Here is a 25,413-nt window from a genome sequence, read left to right as displayed (position 1 = left end):
CAAATAAATGAGATAATTTCCAGAAACATAAAACATCAAATTTGACCCAAGTAGGAAAAAAAACTCAATAGACCAAATGAACATGATAGAAAATACAGAACTTTCCCTTAAGAATCTATGAGGCCTAGATGGTTTCAGAGAGTTCATTCTATGAACGTCTAGAGTGTAAATAATCCAATTCTACTTAAAATATTTCAGAACATAGAAAAAGAGGGAAAACTTCCAAATTTAACTTTCAAGTGTATTTAATCTTTGGAGTTTTATTTCTTTTTGGAAATTTTATGAGAAGTTTATTTTTGAATTTGTGTTTATTTCTATAATGCTGGTTTTGTTTTTATTGTTATTGCTATTGTCTTTACATAATTTATGTTTATTTTATATTTTTTTCCCCTTAAAACTCACTGGCCTTTTTTTTTTAACATCTTTATTGGAGTATAATTGCTTTACAATGGTGTGTTAGTTTCTGCTTTATAACAAAGTGAATCAGCTATACATATACATATATCCCCATATCTCTTCCCTCTCTTAATATTCCATCTAATCTCATTGCAGATACTCTGATGGTTTTGTTGAATAACATGGCTAAACATATTTAAAAATAAAATATAGAAGAGGAAATTATTTATTTAACCTTGGGGTAAATTTAATTAATGCATCAATCTGACTCATTTCAGTGCCCAATAGTGGCAAAATCTAAATTAACATCCAGTGGTTCTAGTGATCAATTGTTGATATTGGGGATGGAGCTCATGAGGGTAAAACATAAATATCTGGTATGTTGCTAGTAATGTTTTCCAAGGATGGATAACCATAACTCAGATTCACCTGAAGAATAATGGTTAAGCTTAATGTGTTAGGACAAAAAGCTAGGGTACATGTCTATCTATAATCATAAAAGACATTGACTCAGTTGCATAAAATCAATATTATGCTAAAATAATGTCTACCAGGTCAGGCTAGTAACACCAGTTGTTGATGAAGATGTGGACCCCCAGGAACTCATATACTTCTTGTACAAAGAAAATTTGGTAAAGCTTAGTTAAATTGCATATACATATATCCTTATCTAGGTGTGTATGTCCGTTACCTTGACCCAAGCATCCTTCCTCCCCAACCTGCTATCCAGGCCCACCTTTGTAAGAAGAGCAGCTTGGCATGATGAAGCAAGTGATGGTATCAGAATTTTCACATTGTCATGCAAAGTCTTTAATTCTAAATGCCAAAGCAAAACCAAAACAAAACAAAATTAAGAGATATTAAATGTTCGGTAACACTAGACATTTGCGGTGTTTTGAAAAGGCAATATGCACGTATACAGAAGCTTGAGACTATTTAAAAGAAAGTGAGCCACTCCTTAAAATTTGGTCATCATCATTGATATTAAGGTCTGTCTCCATTTCCCCTCCCTTGACAAACCCTCATATCCCATATAAGGGTGTTTTTCAGATCAATTCATCTAACTATAGCTGCATCAGACCCAGAGAGCATTTGGATATAGAAAGTTTACTGGAAAATCATCTTAGAATGAACACCTGTTGGAGAATGAACAAAGCAGAATTGGGCAGAAAGTTTAATGTTGATGCAGTCCCAACAAAGGAGTCATCTGAGCTCACAGTGAGCGCTAGACTTAAGATGGCCAAGCAGAATTGTCCTAAAATGAGGAAACAGGGCTGGGTTGACTACTCATTGGATTGATGCTACCCCTGGGAAGGAGACATGCCTTGGGCAAGGTGGCTCACTTCAGATGAGGAAAATGCTGGTGGTGGGTAGATGTAAACACTAGACATCGGCTGTTTACAGCAGCATCTGAATGAGTAGTAAGTGCTTCTATCCTACAGGGAGGATCTTATTGGTGACCCACAGAATTCACTAAAATAACACTTGTTACCGTTACCCTAAGGTTTTACCAGACTTAGTAGGTCACTGGAAAATAGATGAAAATACAGTCTCTTCTTGGGTTTGACATTTTTCCCCAAGGAAGCCTTTGTAAAGTATGTCTGGGGAATGAAAAAAAAAAATCATGGAAGTCTCAATTTACCAAATTGCAAATAGAAACATCATCTGAAAAACCAAAGCAATTCTAAGTAACCTGATAAATTTTTTACATTCCTTGGCCTTTCATATCCCTTCTAATATCACTGCTATGTTAATTTTGATATGCAATCACTCCAACACCACAGCCAGCACCTAATCATGATATCCAAAATTTATTTTTCTTTCTATTCTATAAGCCACACTAAATGAACATTTTGGTTGTAGGCAAAGTATCTGTTTGCACTCTACAAAAGAGAAGATCAGGAGTAATGCAAATAAGAATACATGAAAAAAAGGGTAAAAATAGCACAGTCAGTTTTAGTTTTTGTGAAGTCAAACTTTATGCCTTGGGACGATGACACAGATGTAATCTCCTTGCCACATTATTGAGTTCTTATAATGAAAGTTAAGTGAACAATCACATGCTAAGCAGATCATGAAATTCAGGAAGCATATGGTAGTTGTTTAATATTTTAATGAAATACGTTTAAAACTTTACAACAATGGAAAGTTTGTCCCATAAATGAAATTTCAAAGGCAGATCCTGAGTGGAAATTAGACATTACATTGGTAATTACTGGACTTACACAGAATTGAGCACTTCACTTTCACTATAACGTATTTTGGAGGATTTAAGGAGAGATGTATTGGAGTCAAAGTATAAGAAATGTACATATGATCCAGAAGCTGGGTCTGTTTAGAGATAATTTTTGACATCTTTCAGTAAGCTTGCTGGAACAATTTCTGGGTTTTGGTCATTATTTGCATCTCCAAGGGTGAGTCTTAGGGTTCACTTGAGGATCCAAGCTGGGAAAATCTTCAGAGCTGTTCATGTCAGGGATCTTTTGAATGGTGTTTGCAGTACAGGGAACATATTTTTCTGCAAAACTCTTGGATGGAGTATAGACTAAATCACACAGAGTGACCTTCTTCATATGCTCCTTCTGTGACTCATGCTTTGGAACAACAGCCATAAAATATTCCTCAAGACTGAGGATGTGATCAATTGCTTTTGTGACTTTGTTAGGGAGTCCAGTCACAGTGACGATGTTTGCATCTTGGACTCCTCTAGGAGGGAAAGAGATGTCGACCTGAAATTGATTCATGATTTTATGAATGGCTTTTCCACGGGATCCAATAATGTGGCCATGAACACGATTGTTTAGTGAAATTTGCTTAGTAACTGTTTTTTCAAACTTTTGCACCATTTCCATTATTGTATCCCAAGCGGCTATGGTGTTATTTTTTATATCCAATGATTGTGATTTTGTCTTGTATCTCATTGCTCCCTTTACTTGGAAAATAGATAGTAACTTTATGCTCTAAACAAATCTGAGCAATAGCTAACCCCTTTCGACCAATGATCTTGGGGTACTATTTGGGGTCTACTGTGAACTTGAGTCTGAAATTTCTTAATGATCGATCTTCTATTTCAGTTTGTAAAGCCTTGACTTGTTCTTGTAATCTAACCTTGGATTGTTCTACATTTGCAGCAAGGCCAGTGATGGAAATGATATCAGACTCGAATTCAAGTGCTGATACCTGTATATTAACTTCAAACTCATCCATTATCTTGTGTATCCCACTTCTTTTCTGACCAATGATGTAATGATGTAGATCAAAGGGCACATTTACTTCAGCAGTGACAGGAATTAAAGCCTTAAGGGCTTCCATGGCTGCTTCACACTTTTCCTTTTGGCCTGAGATAAATATGGTGTCACATTTTGTTGGGGAAATAGAAGCAGCTCCTGTAGTGCTCTTTTCCCTTTCTTCCTTATTTTCTAGAACAACTGGCTGTTTATTGGTAAGTGAAATCTCCTCTCTATCTGGGAATTTGATTTGAACAGTATAATCTCTAGCGATTTGTCTGATTCGAGAACACATTGGTCCCATGAAAAAATCATGGAACTTCTGGGGAATAACACATACTGTTGCGACTTCATTGTCCAAGTCCCCAATAATCTCTTGAGTATGTTTATTGACAGCTTCTACACAAGGCTTTGCTCCTTTGATTGTGACTTTGTTACTCTGTTTTCCTGAACATGAAAAGTTAATAATCACACCACCATACTCCTCAATCATCTCCTGTAACACCTGGCCCCTTTGCATAAAAAAGTGCTGGTGATACATGGGATTTATCAGTATGTTGTCCTCTACCACATTATCTAGGTTTGTAATTAAACCCTCTAGTTTCTTTTGTGCATCTTTGACAGCCTTCTCTGTCCCTATAATAGTTAACAAGTCTTGATCCTTATCCTCAGGGATAGGGAAAACGATACATGCTCTAGTCTCTTCACAGACTTTGGGAACATTGCCTCCATTTTTACTCATGAGGAATTTATGATACTCTGGCTTGACATGGAGGACCACAGAATAACTCTTGGTTTGCTCTTCTACTAGTTGCAGCAGCTTTTTCTTGGCCATCTCCACAGTTTGGTCAGGTCCCCTAATAATGACTTGTTGAAGTCCCGAGTTGTTTTTTGGAAAGTGGATATGGATACTTCCACATTCTTCCATGACTGCACCAATCAAACCGTCTTTAGAGTCAATAAAGGATTTGTGTAGATTGGACGGAATAGAAATTTCTAGTTCTGAAATATTGGCTATATCTTTCTGAATTGAAAGAATCAAATCACGAGCCACTTCACAGTTTGCTGGCTTTCCACTGATGGCAATATTTTCTGAGTCGCTATTTGCTGATGAAAGATTAATTTTGGTGTTGCTTGCTGCACAGATTTCTTTGATGTTTGCACTTCTTTTTCCAATGATATTTTTGTGAAGCCTTTTGAAGACGGGAATAGTTATGGAATAGGTACTTTCTACAATGTCTGTCACCACATTCTCCAAATATTATATGCATTTTTCTAATTCATTTTTTGGTCCTCTAAGTTGGACAATGTCAGTTTTTTTTTGTACTGCGTCAGGAAAAGTAATTAGAACCTCTGGAAATTTCTTACGGATGTCATGTATCCATTCACCTTTCTGCCCAATGATTGCGTGGTGAAATCTTTGCTCAATGATTAAGTCCTTGTGCTCATTTTCTAAATGAGAAGCAATTTCAAGAAGTTCTTTCTTGGCCTGTTGGGCACCCTGAGATTCCCCCTCAATTCTGATCCAATTATTCTTTTCATTTTCAGGTGAGATTAGCACAGAAACTTTATTCCTTTCTTTAATCCCATTTATGATAACACCTTTCTTCCCTGTCAGGAGTTTGTGAAACTTATAGTCAACATTAATCTCTGCATAATCCATCCTGTTAATTAGATCTTTTACTATGAACTCAATTTGTTCTTTAGCATAATTAACATCTTCTGTCAGCCCTTCTATTGTAATTTTACCTTCTCCAGTAAAATTTATGCGAACTTTTGGCATGTTCTGAGTAATTGTAGATATATTATGACCTTTCTTACCAATAACAAATCTGTGAAGCCAGGAAGGTACAGAGATAGAGGAAAGAGTGTAAACTTTGGTATTTGAGTAGGCTTCAGTAAATGCCTTCCTTAAACTTTCAAGCTTACATTGATATGTCACAGAAACTCCAGTTCTTTCCAGTATCTCCTGGATGGAATTATTCTGGGGACCTATGCACACTTGTACTGCAACTTCCTCTCCACATCTATGGATGTGGTTTTCTCTGTAGTACTGTCAAAAATCTTCTTTACGCAAGCCTGATCCTGATCTAGTTGTTGCTTTTTTCCAGGAAAGCTTATTTGTGTCTGATTGGCACTAGATGGTGAGATGTGGATGCGGTCCTCCATTTCCTGTAGGATTCTGTCAAAAGTTTTATTGCATGGTCCAGCAATGAAAGGATGAAATGCTTTTCCCACATCTAACCTTTCTTCAGCACACTTGTCTTGTTCAGTAGACATAAGTAAGACTTCATGTGGAGCCTTTTTCATGATCTCTTTGGTGCCAACAGTATTGATCCAGGTGCTGTGGTTAACTGGGCATAAGGTCTGAATGTTGGTTGCAGCTTTTCGTTCTAGGTCTTGCAGTTTTTCGCCAGTCTTGCCTACAGCAAAGCAAAGATGTTCTTTGGGAATGGAAGCTGTAGTTAAAACTTGTTTCTTAAAACATGCAAAAATCTCCTTCTGAGCTTTCATGACAGATTCTGGCTTACCAGAGACTATAATGTAGAGGCCTTGGTTTTTGACAAAAGTTATTTCTAGGTTGGCACCAGTTCTTTGCATGATGTCTAGATAGAATTTTGCTTGTGTACCTTCCTCAAACAGATTCACATATTGTTTCTCCTCCAGAGGCACATAAAAACCTTGAGTGATGACTGATGTCATGATAAGTTGACTATTATTGCTTGAGGATGCAGCAGGCTTCTGAGCATTTTCCAACCAACTTGTTTTCTCTAGGAGTTCAGTGAATTTATCTTTGGAGGTTGGAGTGTCAAGATCCTCTTCTGAATTTAAAGCAGTAACATCATTATCTTTTTGAATGTATCTACTTGGCTACTCAGTTAAATTTTCTTTGGAATTCATAGTTGATTTTTAATTATTTAGAGGTGTTGCAGCTACATGGTCAGTAGCCAGAAAATTCTTCGTGTAGCTGCCTTTTTGCATATTACTGTGTGGGAAAAATAAATATTGTAAAGATGTAATTCCTTTCCAAATTAATCAATAAACTCAAATCAATAAAAATTGAAATCCTAATATTTATAGAACTCAAAAAAATGTCCAAGGTTCATCTATTCTACTGTTATGAGAGTACCAAGATAAGGTTCAAATTATAGGGACTGTGAGGAAACAACCACCATTTTATTAAAGAAGAGAAATATATCTTTTGATTATTCTTATCAGAGTCATCTCAAACCTCATTTTGCCTAAGCCAGTGCCATCATTTTTTGACCTTTAGCACTATTGGCTGCAAATTACTTTTGGAAAAATATAATTCTCTAGTCTTCAATAATACCATATTTACAGGGTTTCCTTATTTTCTTAACAGCTTTTTGAAGAATAATTTATATACTATAAAATTCACATAGTCTGTGCATACAATTTAATGATTTTTAGTTAATTTACAGTGCTGTACAGCCATCACAACAAACCAGGCTAAGAACATTTCCATCACCCGAAAGAGCTTCCTCATGCTCATTTGCAGGTAATCCTGTTTCCACACCCAGGCAAAACTAATTCATTTATTTTTCCTCTATAAACTTGCATTTTCTTGACATTAAATAAAAATATTATCAAACAGTATAAGAGGGTCTTTTGTACCTTGATTTTTTGCCTGTTTGGATTCAACCATATTATAGCATATATCTGTAGTATATTCCTTTTAATTGCTCAACAATGCTTCTATTTTATTTACTTTTACCTTAATGACTGTTGTAACTCAATCTTCTTTCCTGGCTCCAAGACCTCCACTGGGACTCTATATACCCAAGTGTTACAGGATGCTCTTTTGGACTCCTTTCTTTGTCTATATTTTTTCCATATGTGATGTAATTTACACTCATAACATTGAATATCATTGACAGACTGATGATCCTCAAATCTACTGCTCCAACCCTGAAATGCAATGTGTATATGCATAAACCTTCTTCATATCATCACTTGAATGTTTAATAGTCCTTTCAAATGTAATATATCAAGTGAACTCTTGATTTTGTCCCCAGACTTTCTCCTCTTGGAATATTCTGAAACTAAGAAAATGTCCCCTGGGTTTTCTCCTATTTCTCAGGCCAAGTACTTGGCATCATCTTTGACTTCTCACTTTCTCTCACATAACACATGTAAAGTAAGAGCATTCCTGTTAATCTAAGTCTGACCTATTCTCATCATTTCCAATCTACATTCCTAGTTTAAGCCAGTGTGTCAATACTGTAACAAGTATTGAATTGCTATACCACTCCTACTCTTGGCTTCTTATGACCTATTTTCTACAAAACATTCAAATAAGAGGTGATGTCAGCATCATTGTGGTATAAAACATTCTTCTTTTTGTCTCCCTTTTTAAACAATGAATTAAACATCCATCCATGAACAAAAACACCTTTGTGGGAGTTGTGGGATCCAGCACAGTATACCAAGGGATATGGAAGGAGTCTCACCCACCTGTGCGTCTGGTAGGAGGTAGACAGATATCAGTATGGGCTGTGGAACTAGAAGAGCCAGCAAACCTGCCCCAACCCCTCTCACCACAGTCAAAAAAAAAAAAAAAAACCATGGAGAATGCTGACCTGGTCAGATACCCACAGATGAGAGAGATTTTGCAAAAGTCCAGGCTTCCTGGGGTGGAAATTCCAACATGTCATTGGAGCAAAAAACAAAAAAAAATCCTGTTTGGTCACAGTGGAGATGGTATCAGGAATTTTCCCAGTGCCACCCTCCCCCGAGGCAACACTGCACAGGGCTGAAATATCTGGCAGCTGTAACTTCTCCTGTGAGAAAAAAGGAGAGCACACAGTGCTCAGCTATCCCACTAGTGTAGGATGCTGCTGGAGAAACTCATTTCTTTCCAGCAGAACTCAGAGTACTAAGGCAGAAGTTCCATGGTTGAGAGGAGGAAGAAGATTGGGAAAAAGTCAGTGAATATCAAAGTGCATTAAAGTGACATGGTTCCTGCTGACTGTGCTCAGGACTTTCGCAGGAAGTCCACCCAGGAGACTCTGGGAGTACCTGTCCTGAAGATCTCCTCAACAGGTTTGCAGGCATCCCTAATACTGCAAATGCTAAACTCACACCTCTTCCCACTCTGGCCGCATGCTCCCAAGTGCAATGGTGAAAGCAAGTCTGGTAAAAAGTGCTATCAGAAAAAAAGACCAGGATTGTGGGCAAGGGAGAAACCTCAAACTTGGGAAATAAGAGAGGTTTCTCAGGAACAAGAAAATAAAGGACACATATCATCACCAAAAGATAACAATAAATCTCCAATAACTGATCTCAATGGCAGATTTTTGCAATTTAGCTGATAAAGAATTCAAAATAGTTGTTTTGAAGAAACCCAGTGAGATAACAAGAAAACTCAGAAAGACAATTCAATGAAATCAGGAAAAAAATACATAAACAAAATATATACTGAAGACACAGAAAATGTAATAAGAACCAAACAGAAATTGTGGAGCTGAAGAATTCAATGAATTAAATGAGAAATGCAATAGAGAGCATCTGCATCAGAGTAAAGCAAATGGAAGAAAGAATTGAAAGAATGGAAGTGAGCTAAAGGACAGGAATTTTGAAACAACCCAGTCAAAGTTGAGCAACAACAAAAATGAATGGGGAAAGAACAACAACAAAAGCCTAAGTGATCTATGTGATTCCACCAAGAGACAATAATTAGAATAATCAGGATCCCAAAAGGAGAAGAGAGGGAGAAAGGGGCAGAAACTTTATTTAAAGAAATAATAGCTGAGAACTTCCCAAACCCGGAGTGAGACTTGAAAGTTCAAGTTGACAAAGTTAATAGATAATTCTATTATCTCAGTGCAATAGTATGTTCTCCAAGACACATTAGATGAAACTGTGAACAATCAAAGATAGAGAATCCTAAAAGGAGCCAGGTGGGGGGAAATTGTAACTCTTTAAAAGGAAACCTCCATTAGGCAATCAGCAGATTTCTCAGCAGAAACCCTACAGGCCAGGGGAGAGTGTAATAACATGTTTAAAGTGTTGAATGAAAAATTTGCAAACCAAGAATATTCTATCTGGTAAAGTTATCCTTCAGATATGAAGGAGAAATGAAGACTTTTCTTGCCAAAAATCTGAGAGCATTTATCACTGCAAGACCTGCCTTTGAAGAAATGCTAAAAGGATTTCTATAAGCTTAAATGAAATGACACTATTCAGTGACATGAAAACACTTGAAAGTATACAACACATTGGTAAAGGTAAATATACAGTCACACTTAGAAAACTGCAACTCTTAATAGGATTGTGTGTTAACCACTTAACTATAATATAAAAGTTAAAGAAGGCTATTAAAAATAATTATAGCTACTATAATTTGTTAACAAATATACAATATAAAAGGAGGTAAATTGTGACATCAAAAATAAAAGACAGGGAGTAAAAGAACAAAGTTTTTGTAAGTGATCAAAATTAAGTTGCTATCGCCTTGAAATGGACTGTTTTCTCTATGAAATATTTTATGTAAGTCTCATGGTAACTACAAAGCAAAATCTTAGAGTAAATGAACAAAAGATAAAGAAAAGGGAAACAGAGCATACTAATATGAAAATCACCATTTTACAGAGGTGGGCAGAAACAGAAGGAAAAAGAAAAAATGGATACAAAACATCCAGAAAGCAATTGATGGCATTGGTAAGTCCTTACATATCAATAATTTCTCTTAGTGTAAATGGATATAATTTAACAATCAAAAACCACAGAATGGCTGGCTGGATTTTTTTTTAAAGGAAGAGCACATTGTATGCTGCTTATCAGATACTCACTTTGACTCTAAAGATGCTATGTGAGACAAGTCAGACAGAGAAAGACAAATACTATATGATCTCACTTATATGTGGAAACTTAAGCTGAACTTGTAAAAACAGAGTACAATATTTGTTACCAGAGGTTGGGGGTGGAGGAATTGGGGATCTGTTGTTTAAGGGTACAAACTTGGAACTAGTAAATAAATAAACCCTGGAGATCTAATGCACAGCATAGTGATTATAGGCAATACTGTATTATAAGCTCCATAGTTCCTAAGAGACTATATCTTACTTGTTCCCACCACAAAAAAATGATAATTACATGCCATGCTAAAGTTGTTAGCTAACATCACTGTGGCAATTATATTGCAATATACAAATGTATCAAATCAACATGTTGATCACCCAAACGATACATAATGTTATATATCAATTATATCTCAATAAAAAAGTTTAAAAAATGATAAATAACAGTCAAAAAGTTGATAAAGCATGAATAAACTCATACTCTTGTCCTTAATACTGTTTAGTGGGTTCCCACTGCAATTAGAATAAAATAAAAATATTAAGTAAAACTATATGAAATTACCAATACTTGATTATTTTTATCTATGAAAAAACATTTTATCTAATTCTTTTTTGGCCTTTTAAATCCTTTAGGACATGATCCCTTTCAACCTCAATTGTCTCATCTACCAGTCATTTTTCTACTATGTTACTGCTACATTGGTCCATCTGTTGCTTGGCCATGTCTTGTGCAATTATTCAAAGCCTTACCATTTGCTAGTTCATCCATTTGCAAATCTCCTATTTCCGAGTCTCCTGTACTTTCCTCCTCTTATCATTCACTTCAAACATCATCTTAACTCAAATATTATCTCCTGAAAGACAACTTCTCTGCCTGACCTAACTAAATAAACTCTTCACTCTATCACTTTGCTCTTTTCTTTACTATTTTATTTACTTCAGTGACACAGTTAGGGTCTATCGCTATGCTTCCTAATACATACACACATGCACACAAACACACACACACATACACACACATTAGGATGTAAGTTCCTTGATTTCAAGAATTTGCTTGTTCATTGCTGCAGTTTCATTGCCTAGTAAGGTGTGTGTCATGCTCCAAGAACTAAAAAATATGTTTTATGGCTAATAATTCAAATGACAAGCAGAAAAAAAAATAAACAGAATAAAATACAGCAAAAGCATATTCTATTGAACATAAAAAGGCACTTAAAAATCAATACAGGAGTGCCTTCAAGATGACAGAGGAGTAAGACGTGGAGATCACTTCCTCCCAACAAATACATCAAAAATACATCTAGGGCTTCCCTGGTGGCGCAGTGGTTGAGAATCTGCCTGCTAATGCAGGAGACACGGGTTCGAGCCCTGGTCTGGGAAGATCCCACATGCCGCGGAGCGGCTGGGCCCGTGAGCCACAGCTGCTGAGCCTGCGCGTCTGGAGCCTGTGCCCCGCAACGGGAGGGGCCGCGATAGTGAAAGGCCCACGCACCGCGATGAAGAGCGGTCCCCGCACCGCGATGAAGAGTGGCCCCCACTTGCCGCAACTAGAGAAAGCCCTCGCACGAACCGAAGACCCAGCACAGCCAAAAATATAAATAAATAAATAAATAAAATAAATTAAAAAAAAAATACATCTACATGTGGAACAACTCCTACAGAACACCTACTGAAAGCTGGCAGAAGACCTCAGACTTCCCAAAAGGCAAGAAACGCCCCACGTACCTGGGTAGGGCAAAATAAAAAACAGAGACAAAAGAATAGGGACAGGACCTGCACATCAGGGAGGGAGCTGTGAAGGAGGAAAAGTTTCCACACACTAGGAAACCCTTTCACTGGGGGGTGGGTGAGTGGGAAGCTTCGGAGCCACGGAGGAGAGTGCAGCAACAGGGGCACAGAGAGCAAAGCGGAGAGATTCCCGCACAGAGGATCAGTGCCAACCAGCACTCACCAGCCTGAGAGGCTTGTCTGCTCACCTGGTGGGGCGGGGGACGGGGGGCGGCAGTTGGGAGCTGAGCCTTGGGCTTTGGAGGTCAGATCCCAGAGAGAACACTGGGGTTGGCTGCATGAACACAACCTGAAAGGGGGCTAGTGCACCACAGCTAACCAGAAGGAAGTCCAGGGAAAACATTTGGAACTGCCTAAGAGGCAAGAGACCAATGTTTTAGGATGCGTGAGGAGAGGAGATTCAGAGCACCACCTAAACGAGCTTCAGAGACGGGTGTGAGTCACGGCTATCAGCGCGAACACCAGAGACAGGCGTGAAATGCTAAGACTGCTGATGCAGCCACGAAGAATCCTGTGTGCAAGCACAAGTCACTATCCACACCTACCCTCCTGGGAGCCTGTGCAGCCTGCCACTGCCAGCGTACTGCGATCCAGGGACAACTTCTCCAGGAGAACACACAGCACACCTCAGGCTGTTGCAACATCATGGGAGCATCTGCCACCACAGGCTCGCACTGCGTTCCGTACCCCTCCCTCCCCCCAGCCTGAGTGAGCCAGAGCCCCTTAATCAGTCGCTCCTTTAAACCCCTCCTGTATGGTCAAAGAACAGACACCAGAGAGTGACCTTCATGCAGAGGCAGGACCAAATCCAAAGCTGAACCCCAGGAGCTGTGTGAACAAAGAAGAGAAAGGGAAATTTCTTCATGAAACCTCAGGAGCAGTGGATTAAACCCCCACAATCAGCCTGATGTACCCTGCATCTGTGGAACACCTGAATAGACAACGAAACATGCCAAAATTGAGACCGTGCACTTTGGGAACCACTGTAGACTTTGGGTTTGCTGTATGCGACTGACTAGTTTCTGATTTTTATGTTTATCTTAGTATAGCTTTTAGTACATGTTATCATTGGTGGATTTGTTTATTGGTTTGGTTGCTCTCTTTTTATTACTTTTATTTTCTTTCTTTCTTTTCTTTCTCCCTTTTCTTCTGAGCCATGTGGCTGACAGGGTCTTGGTGCTCTGGGCAGGTGTCAGGCCTGAGTCTCTAAGGTGGGAGAGCCAAGTTCAGGGCATTGGTCCACCAGAGACCTCCCAGCCCTTCATAATATCAATCAACGAGAGCTCTCCCAGAGATCTCCATCTCAACGCGAAGACCCAGCTCCACTCAACGACCAGCAAGCTACAGTGCTGGACACCCTATGCCAAACAACTAGCAAGACAGGAACACAACACCACCCATTAGCAGAGAGGCTGCCTAAAATCATAATAAGGTCACAGACACCTTAAAACACACCAATGGATGCGGTCCTGCCCACCAGAAAGAAAAGATCCAGCCTCATCCACCAGAACACAGGCACCAATCCCCTCTACCAGGAAGCCTACACAACCCACTGAACCAATCTTACCTACTGGAGGCAGACACCATAAACAGCAGGAACTACGAACCTGCAGCCTGCAAAAAGGAGACCCCAAGCACAGTAAGTTAAGCAAAATGAGTACACAGAGAAATACACAGCAGATGAAGGAGCAAGGTAAAAACCCACCAGACAAAACAAATGAAGAGGAAATAAGCAGTCTACCTGAAAAAGAATTCAGAGTAATGATAGTAAAGATGATCCAAAATCTTGGAAATAGAATAGAGAAAAATACAAGAAACGTTTAACAAGGACCTAGAAGAAATAAAGAGCAAACAAACAATGATGAAATTAAACATTAAATAAACAAACAATAAATGGAATTAAAAATTCTCTAGAAGGAATCAATAGCAGAATAACTGAGGCAGAAGAACGGGTAAGTGACCTCGAAGATAAAATAGTGGAAATAACTACTGCAGAGCAGAATAAAGAAAAAATAATTAAAAGAATTGAGGACAGTCTCAGAGACTTCTGGGACAACATTAAATGCACCAACATTCGAATTATAGGGGTCCCAGAAGAAGAAGAGAAAAAGAAAGGGACTGAGAAAATATTTGAAGGGATTATAGTTGAACAAGTCTGGGGCGCACAGAAAGCCCCAAATAGGATAAATCCAAGGAGAAACACACCAAGATACATATTACTCAAACTGTCAAAAATTAAATACAAAGAAAAAATATTAAAAGCAGCAAGGGAAAAACAACAAATAACATACAAAGGAATCCCCATAAGGTTAGCAGCTGATCTTTCAGCAGAAACTCTGCAAGCCAGAAGGGAGTGGCAGGGCATATTTAAAGTGATGAAAGGGAAAAAACCTACAACCAAGATTACGCTACCCAGCAAGGATCTCAATCAGATTTGACGGAGAAATTAAAACCTTTACAGACAAGCAAAAGCTAAGAGAATTCAACACCACCAAACCAGTGGTGGTTTGAATGGATAAAGAAGATGTGGCCCATATATGCAATGGAATATTACTCAGCCATAAAAAGAAACAAAACTGAGTTATTTGTAGTGAGGTGGATGGACCTAGAGTCTGTCATACAGAGTGAAGTAAGTCAGAAAGAGAAAAATAAATACTGTATGCTAACACATATACATGTAATTTAAAAAAAAAAAAGGTTATGAAGAACCTAGGGGCAGGACAGGAATGAAGATGCAGACGTAGAGAATGGACTTGAGGACACAGGGAGGGGGAAGGGTAAGGTGGGACGAAGTGAGAGAGTGGCATGGGCTTATATACACTACCCAATGTAAAATAGATAGCTGGTGGGAAGCAGCCACATAGCACAGGGAGATCAGTTCGGTGCTTTGTGACCACCTAGAGGGCTGGGATAGGGAAGGTGGGAGGGAGATGCAAGAGGAAGGGGATATGGGGATATATGTATACATATAGCTGATTCACTTAGTTACACAGCCCAAATTAACACACCATTGTAAAGCAACTATACTCCAATAAAGATGTTAAAAAAAAATAGAGGGATTGGGTTTCTCAGACAGAAATGAATCATATTTGCAATTGATGGTGAAATTAGATGAGTGGTTGAAAATGTAAGAAAGCTCAATAGAGGCAAATACACACTACTATATATATAATAGATATCTATTAAGGACCTACTGTAGAGAATAGCAAACTCTTCTCAATACTCTGTAATGACCTATATGGGAAAAGAATCTTAAAAAGTGGATATATATATATATATATATATATATATATATATATATATAACCAATTCACTTTGCTGTACAGCAGAAACTAACAAAACATTGTAAATCAACTCTACTCCAATAAAAATTTAAAAAAAAAGAAAAACTGAAATTATGACCTCATGTTATGCTTTATCCTGACATCTTGGACAATAAATAAAAAATGATATAGATAAAAAAAGAAATCAATACAACAATACAGCAGGAAAATAAGTGCCTTATGTAAACAAAAGAGAAAATGTGAATGACCAAGAGAAAAAATTAATTAATTTTCTCTAATACTTATGAAAACACAAATAAAATATCCATAATATTACCATTTTCATAATATTAGCAAATATTAAAAAGTTTAACCACAATAAGTTTGGACTAGGACAATTCTTACTCTCAATTAGTGTATTTATTTTGCTGCTGACCTGTACCAAACAATTCTTGGAACTGTACTGGTCAATGAACCACACTTTAATTAGCACTGGACTAGGATGTGGGGGATGGACATGCTAGTAATGCAAATGTCAATTGTTAGAAGCAGCTTTTGGAGCATTTGTCAATATATAACATTGATAAATTGTGTGCACCCTTTACTCCAGGGTCAAATTTCTAAGAGAAACACATGCCTATATCTATCAGGGAACATTTTTCAGGATCCTCATAACAGAACTGCCCCATTAATAAACAATTTAAGACCAAAGCCATAACCATAAATTAAAAAGATGCTTACATATTTGTGATATATTAGTCCATTCAATGGAATACTGAATATGTGATTAGATAAAAGAAATTAACATGTAGCCATATATATAGATATCAATAACAAAAATAAGTTAAATATGTTTAATATTTGTATAAAGTCATACCGGCTCTATATTTAAAATCACATCTAAATCTTTAATGATGCTCTATATTGTGAATATTGGGTATGTGTATTTTGCTTGTGCATAGTAAAGTCTTTAGAATATATGTATAAGAATACGTTTAACTAATGGATTTAGGCTCAGGGATAGGATTCAATGGTACTACACTTTTAATATATCAAATTGTGCTTTAATCAGTTGAAGTTTCTGTCTATATCAATACTTAATTAGGAGTTTTTGCACTCAGAACTTTATGAAGAAGATGTAAATATTGATAATAAATGACTGGGGTTCATACCTTTTTTTTAATAAGTCTCTTACATTTCATTATATATGTTCATAAAAAGTGAGCTATAACTAATGGACTTACCCAGGGTTGTAAAATGTTATTCATTAAAAATTTTCAGTTAGAAGAATAATCTCTCTGTTAGTGTGACTTTCCTGATATGTGTCTCAGGCTGCTCTCCTTTCATACAGAGTCTCAAAAATCCCATATCAAGAAAATGTACAGTTTAGGTTTTAATATAAATATAAATGTTTTGAAATGAATGAAATGATAGGATATCAAAATATACTGGATGTAGTTAAAAACGTAAAAGTAAATTTATACCCATAAATGCCTAAAATAGAAAAGAAAATCCAAATCAGTGATATGGCTTCCATCTTAAGAAACTAAAAAGAAAAAAACGTAAACTAAAGGGAAAAAAGCAAACAATAAAGGGTACAAATACTTTAAAGAGAAAACAGAAAAACAATACTGAAAATCAACAAAATCAAGAGTTTGTAAAAAAATCAACAAAACTTATAAACCTCTAGTCATACTGATCATTCTTAAAAAAGATACAAATTACTAATATCAACCATGAAAAAGGGGACATCACAAGAGAATCTTCATTAGTTAAAAAAATAACAAGATAATATTTTAAAACTCTCCTTTTTAAGGCAATGATATTTAAAAAATGCCTGGAAGAAGAATACTTCCACAAGATGTTCCTAGTTATACCAGAAAACAAATCATTGACTAAATAAATTTAGAAAATAAATAGGTTAACAAAATTAAACAAGTAGTGTTTTCTTCAGGTCTTTTCAAACATACAAGAAAAATATATAGTGAACACAATTTCCCAACTTATTGGACACATTATACTGTAAGTTATCTAAAATCCTATTGAAAAGAGTTGGAAAATAATTATTTTAAAAAATTACCATGAATGAAAATATATGTGAGTGGAGGGGAGGAGGCTACTCCAAGTTCTGTATTTTCCTTAACAGAAAATATACCTCCAAATAATAAATATTTTCTCATAGTTAAAGCACTGACTATAAACATGATACAGTTATTTAGAAAGCCATTAAGTGGAGAGAGGTATTTCTATTCAATTTTGTAAATATTAACCATGTTTGAGTCATTCTGCCAAGAGTAATCAAGATTTTTCTAAACATGCTTTCATGCAAAAATAAGTTTTGAGAAGAACAACAAAAACAAAAAGATATCTTTAAAAACTGTTTTATATATTCTCTTATCTTATGTTCTCTACAAATCCAGTAATCTTCACTGTCTCTTTGGTTGGTAAATTTCTAAAAGTACAAACTTACATTACATGTTGCCTAAATAATTTTTTAACATCTTTACTGGAGTATAATTTCTGTACGATGGTGTGTTAGTTTCTGCTGTATAACAAAGTGAATCAGCTATACATATACATATATCCCCATATCTCCTCCCTCTTGCATCTCCCTCCCACCCTCCCTATCCCACTCCTCTAGGTGGTCACAAAGCACCGAGCTGATCTCCCTGTGCTATGCAGCTGCTTCATACTAGCTATCATCTATTTTACATTTGGTAGTGTGTATATGTCCATGCCACTCTCTCACTTCGTCCCAGCTTACCCTTCCCCCTCACTGTATCCTCAAGTCCATTCTCTACGTCTGTGTCTTTATTCCTGTCGTGCCCCTAGGTTCTTCAGAACCTTTTTTTTTTTTTAGATTCTATATATATGTGTTAGCATACGGTATTTATTTTTCTCTTTCTGACTTACTTCACTCTGTATGACAGTCTCTAGGTCCATCCACCTCACAGCAAATAACTCAATTTCGTTTCTTTTTATGGTGAAGTAATATTCCATTGTATATATGTGCTACATCTTCTTTATCCATTCATCTATCGATGGACACTTAGGTTGCTTCCATATCCTGGCTATTGTAAATAGTGTTGCAATGAACATTGTGGTACATGACTCTTTTTGAATTATGGTTTTCTCAGGGTATATGCCCAGTAGTGGGATTGCTGGGTGATATGGTAGCTTGCCTAAATAATTTGAGATGACAATTTCTTGCAACTGCTAATTTGCCTGGTTATGAATGAAAAAGCTGAGAGCAAAAATTTTAGACTTCCATTTCTCAAAACCTGCAATGATCTGTACTTAAAATACAGCATTCCCTATTAAAAGCCATAACTGACAGGACATTGGAATGTAGTTTATTTATATGAGATTTTAAGACCAAAGAAAAGATCTCTCCTCCAAATTAGAAAATTAGATACTCAGACTCTTTCATGTAATAATATTGTCAGAAAAGTTCAAAAGGATTTTCTTTGATATGTTCTCAAAATAAATGGATCAACTGTTACTAAGAATTGATAAATACCTTAATAAAAAATTACAGTACAATATAAATTATAGTACAATATGTGTCCAAGCAGAGACTAATGTATATTATCAGTAGAATTTCTAAATAGAATTTGAATTGTTTAATGAAAGGTTTATTTACTCCCAAATTCAGCAGCCTTTTTTTTTTTAATATTCTGCTTTGACCATAAACCTGTTGAAATGTAAAAAGCAAGAGCTTTTTTAGTTTTTATTGATGAGTTTTGGCACTAAGAATAAAAGATACACACACTCATACCACACACACACAGACACACACACAATACCCTCAGAAAGCCTTACAAATATTTTAAAACCTGGCAATCTGACAGCTACAAAAATGGCTTAATGATTGCATCAGAAAGTGCTGAATAAATATGGATTGTTGTTTTAAGTGATTTTATAATGAAAAGACATTGGTCTGTCTGTTGAATTGTAAATTTCACCATCAATATATTGCCGTGCATTACTACAAACACCCTCACGTGTGCATGTGTGTGTGAGAGTGTGTGTATTTGTATATCTTTTACCTGTAAATGGTGAATTATTAGACTGATGTAAGTTATTGCTAAAGCACTATGCATCTGAACGCTGTTCGGGCAATCTGTGCAAAATGTTGGGCAACTATGTGACAGAAAATATTAAACCCAACCAAGTTAACTTAAGATATACTCTACTCAACTTGTAAATAAAAATTGTAACTCTAAAAGGAAAGAGAAAATAGGTTATAAAATGCTTGTGGGAAAATAGACCATATAAAAGATGAATTATGAGGAGGGATAAAAAAAAGTTGGCATAAACAGAAGTTGCTAAAAAAATATTGTCATCCATCATCATCAGACAAATATTAAAACACAATCCAGTAGAAGTTTCCTGCAAAAATCCAAAAAGGAACAAATATAACTGCAGTGGGTGAATTAGCAGACTGGTCTGAGCAGGCCTTAAACCACTGTAAATGCAAGGGGTGCCAAGGCAATTTAGACAGAACTTTGATGGACTTTGTGATCTAACATAAAGCTCAACCAAGGTGGAAACATGTCCATAGTGGTGATAACGTCCATACTAGCATATTAAAGTTACACTGCACTCAAGTAATAGATGAAAGTTAAATAACTATATATGTAGACATATAAATTATATTTATATACATTGATATATACATGATATTAAAATTTAAAAATACATAATATTAGTATAATTAGTAATTATAGGTTTAAAGGTATGGTGATCCTAAATTCATAAATAAGTATAAGTTGTGAGAATAGATTATAAATATGTACCAGAAGAAGGCTAATTAGAACATGGCAATATATAGATGCATCTGACACACTTTCAAAAATCAGGAATGAAGAAAAAATGTGACCTGCCAAGGCTGAATTGTCAGACTTATGTGAGATGGCACTCTCATTTTGCATCAGAAGTTTACCTGGGCGGCTTTGAATTTTGAGGGACTCTATGACCTGACTTTGAAAAATTCAACCAATTTGGCCATATGCCTAGAGTACTAGATATTATGAGTACTATTGTGAGGCTAAGATATTAAATATATATACAAGTGATAGATATAAATTCAAAGACATAACCAAAGAGAGGAAAAAGTATACAGACATTATGGTTTAAAATATATGGTGATTAAAGGGATAGGAAGAGAATAATTTGCAAAGAGTGATAATAGAGTGACAATGGCCAATAACGGAGGGTGCTGAAAAATAGATCATTACAATTAGAATTTTAAAGATAGAAAAGTAAAACATACAGAACTAAAAATATAAACCAAACAAATACCACATGATATATCAGAATAATATTAAAGGAAAGAAACCAATATTTACAAATAATTTTGTAGTACTTTCAAAGGACAAGAATAAAGTTAGAAATCAAAAAAAAAAAAATCCAGGAAAGGTAAAATTGTATTACCTGGAAAGGGTGAATAATCAGACTAATCTAAGTTGGCTCTATAACACTGTGCACAAGAAGGCTGCCAAAGCAATCTAGAACTTTGAGGGACTGACATCACAGTGAAAATACCAACCAAGATGTCCACATGCTCACAGTACTAGGATTGGCCTAGGCTAGGATATTAAATATATAAAAATATGGCATATATATGGTATAAATAAAAATATAAAAACAAAAAGAGAAAGCAAGGCACAGAAACATTATGGTATAAAATATATGATTAAAGAGATAAAAAATGAATGATTTAGAAGGAGCAATAATAGAGTGACAAGCAGATATAAGGAAGGTTGCTGAAAAATAGACCATTACAACTACATTTAAAAAAATCCCAGAACTGAAGGTGTAAATCAAACAAATACCACGCTATATAATAATAAAGAAAGGAAGTCAATATCTAGACATAATCTAGTAGAACTTGAAAAGATCAAAGGTAAATTTAGAAACACAGAAAATCCAGAAAAGATAAAAAATAAATTACCTGGAAAAGGTAAATTATCAGACTAGTCTAATTTGGCTCTGAAATATTATGTACACAAGGGTTGCCATGATGACTTAGAATTTTGAGGGAGTTTCTTATCTCACAACAAAAAAGCCAGTCAAGATAGCCACGTGTTCACAGTGCTAGGTTTGACCTAGGTTAGGATATCAAAGGTATACACAAGTGATAGATATAAATTCAAGGACAAAACCTAAAAAGAAAAAAACAAAAAAGTACTCAGACATTGTGCTATAAAATATATGATGATTAAAGAGATACAAAATTAATAATTTGGAAGGAGTGACAACAGAATAACAAACATATACATGGGAGGGAGATACCTGAGGAAGACCACTACAATTTCACATTTTTAAAATAAGAAAAAAAATTCCAGTAAATGTAAGTCAAACAAAAATTACAACCACATATCAGAGTAATCATAAAGGAAAGATGTCAATATCTATGTATAATCTGATTGAACTTTTGAAAGTCAAAGATAAAGTAAGATCCAAAAAACTCTAGAGAAGGTAAAATATATATTACTTGAGAAGGCTGAATTATCAGACTGCTCTATGATGGCTCTGAAACACTCTGTACATGAAGGTCACCAGGACAGCACAGACAGCATTATGAGGGACTTTGTGACATCACGGTTTTAAAAAACAGTCAACCTGACCACATCCACACAGTGCTGGATGGGCCTAAACTAGGACATTAAAGGTACACTCCACTCAACTGCAGGTTGAAAATTGAACATTAAAAAAGTGCAGGTTTATGGCATAAAAGTTTTGATGGTGAAGGATATCAGAAAAGATTAACTTAGCAGGACTGATAATATAGTCAAAATTCACAGTGATGCTGCTTAAAATTGGATTATTACAAATAGATTAGGAAAAATACTCAGAAAATCATTTTTGTCAAAGCTGAACACATGAACCAACTTAAAATTTCACCATTTAAAAGGTTGATAATAATTACCATTATGAGTAATAGTGAAAGCAGGGCAACATCTACAGAAAGTCAGGCAAAATGTTCGTTGGCAAAGATAAAAAGAGAGACACACCAATACCCAGAAAAGGAAAAATTACTACCTGTAAAGGATGAATTGTCAGATGGGTTGGCAATTTCTCTGAAAGTGTAATCCCAAAACTATCTGGGAATTTATGGAGACTTTTGAGCAATTCTGTGACATAAAAGTGTTATACCCAACCAAGTTATATTAGCATACTGAAAGATATATTCCACTCACCTAATAAATGAACATTTTTAAAATTAAAAATATGAGAATTATTTTAATAAAAGGATTGATGGTGAAAGAGATGAAAAAATATAAATTATATGAACAGATAATATAGTCACCATACAGATAAGTGTGAAAAAAAGGAAAATTTTTCATAGCTGAAAGAATGTCTGAATTTTAAAATAATCTCACAATTTAAATGAATAATATTAAAGACTCCAAGACTGAGAGCGATTATGTTGAAAGTTTCAAATATCAACAGTGTCTTTTTGCCTTTGGCTTTTGGCAATTTGATTACAATGTATCTCAGTGTAGATTACCTTACATTCATCTTATTGGTCTTTTGAAATTCATGGCACTGGATTTCATTTCCCAAGCTATATTTATGAACTATCAGCCAGTATTCCTTTTTTAAATTTCATTATTTGGTAATTAATTAATTTTTATTGAAGTATAGTTGATTTACATAATATTATATTAGTTTCATGTGTATAGCAAAGTGATTAAAATTTTATACATTATACTCCATTTAAAGTTATTATAAAATATTGCTTATATTCCCTGTTCTGTATAATATATATTATAACTTATTTATTTTATACATAGTAGTTTGTACCTCTTAATCCCCTAGTCCTATCTTGCCTCTTCTCCCTTCCTTCGCCCCACTGGTAGCCACTGGTTTGTTCTCTCTATGTGTGAGTCTGTTTCTGTTTTGCTGTATTCATTCGTTTTATATTTTAGATTTTATATTCCTTTATATTTAGATATAAAGGACAATATACAGTGTGTGTCTTTATCTATCTGAATTACTTTACTAAGCATAATACCCTCAAGGTGCATCATGCTGTTGCAAATGGCAAAATTTTATTCTTTTTATGGCTGAGTAGTATTCCATATATATGTACATAGTATTCCACATATGTATGTATATATATATATATATATATATATGTGTATATATATATATATATATATATATATATATATATATATATATATATAGTATTATATGTATATCCATCATATCTTCTTCATCCATTTATCTGTTGATGGACAGTTAGGTTGCTTCCATATCTTGACTATTGTAAATAATGCTGCTATGGATATTAGGGTACATGTATCTTTTTGATTTAGTGTTTTCATTTTCTTTGCATATATTCCCAGGAGTGGAATTGCTGGATCATATGCTAGTTCTATTTTCAGTTTTTTGAAGAACCGCCTTACTATTTTCCATAATGCCTGCACCAATTTACACTCCTACCAATAGTGTACAAGTGTTCCTTTTTCTCCACATTATTGTCAACATTTGCTATTTGTGGTCTTTTTGATGATAGCCATTCTGACAAGTATGAGGTGATATCTCACTGTGATTCTGATTTGTATTTCCCTCATGATTAGTGTTGTTGAGCAACTTTCATGTGCCTGTTGGCCATCTGTATGTCTTCTTTGGAAAAATATCTATTCAGGGCTTCTGCTCATTTTTAACCAGGTGGTTTGTTGTTTTGATATTGAGTTGTACAAGCTGTTTATATATTTTGGATATTAACCCCTATTCATCATATGATTTGCAAATATTTTCTCCCATTCGGTAGGTTGGTTTTTCATTTTGTCGATAGTTTCTTTTGTTGTGCAAAAGCTTTTAAGTTTAATTAAGTCCATTCTGTTTACTTTTGCTTTTGTTTACTTTGCCTTGAGACATATCAAAAAAATATTGTTATAATTTATGTATTCTGCATATATTTTCTTCTACAAATTTTATTGTTTCTGATATTACATTAAGGCCTTTAATCCATTTTGAGTTTATTTTTGTGTATTGCATGAGAAAATGTTCTAATTTCATTTTTTTACTTGTGGCTATCCAGCTTTCCCTGCACCACTTATTGAAGAGACTGGTTTTCCTCATTTTATTTTATATTCTTGCTTCTTTTGTCATAGATTGATTGATCATAAGTGTGTGGGTTTATTTCTGGGCTCTCTATGGTAAGTTTGTGGTAATATGTTAGACTGCACCGAAAAACTGATATAATGCTATATTAATGTCATAATAAATATTTACAAGATTGAATCTTATTTATACATATATAGATATATAATTTACAAAATACAAAGTATAATTTTATATGCCTTTTTTTCTTTTAAATAAGTCTACATTTTATTTTATTGTTTTATTTTCTCTTTTGCTGGGCACCCCCCTGCCATTCTTCTCTATTAATCTATAGTAACTCCATCCAACCCAACAGGTGGAATTCTAATTCATTATTTTTAAAGTATAATATTGCATAATATTGCACAATATAGATATAAAATAATATATTCAGTTATTCCTTTGTTCTTGAGCACTTGTTTTCTTTTGTTTTTTTTTTGCCATCATGAACAATACCGCAATAAATATATTTATACATACATCCATATATTCTATTATCTTATTTCCATTTGCTGGTTTCCAAAACATGGGATTCTTGGGTCTATTTGCTACAATTGTATACATTCTACATTCAAAAATAAAATATACTTACAGGCTTTTAAACTATCTTAATGTTTTTGTTATATTAGTGTTATTCAGGCTTCTTACACTGAATGGGAGAGCTTTCTGTCATATTTTTTGTCCTTTTGCCAGAATACTGTTAATAACGTTGGGGTTATTTTATCTTTAAAGATTAGGTAACACTATATGTGGAACTCTTTTGATTTTCATGTATTTTTCAGTGGCAGATATTAAAAT

The 25,413-nt window shown here is 35.1% G+C and overlaps 1 protein-coding gene across 1 annotated transcript; it reads right to left on the bottom strand.

Moving 5' to 3' along the window:
• Positions 1-2,792: 2,792 nt before the first annotated feature.
• LOC103012435 (vigilin-like) lies at positions 2,793-8,699 on the bottom strand. Its single transcript, XM_057537668.1, is given in 4 exon segments — positions 2,793-3,275; positions 3,277-5,624; positions 5,627-6,494; positions 8,664-8,699. Coding segments are annotated over 4 exon segments (3,735 nt in total).
• Positions 8,700-25,413: the final 16,714 nt, after the last annotated feature.

The sequence above is a fragment of the Balaenoptera acutorostrata genome, chromosome X (genome assembly GCF_949987535.1).
Source record: "Balaenoptera acutorostrata chromosome X, mBalAcu1.1, whole genome shotgun sequence".
NCBI classification, from domain to species: Eukaryota; Metazoa; Chordata; class Mammalia; order Artiodactyla; family Balaenopteridae; genus Balaenoptera; species Balaenoptera acutorostrata.
The sequence above is the reverse complement of the archived record's forward strand: the minus strand, read 5'-3'. Positions and strand labels throughout refer to the sequence as shown.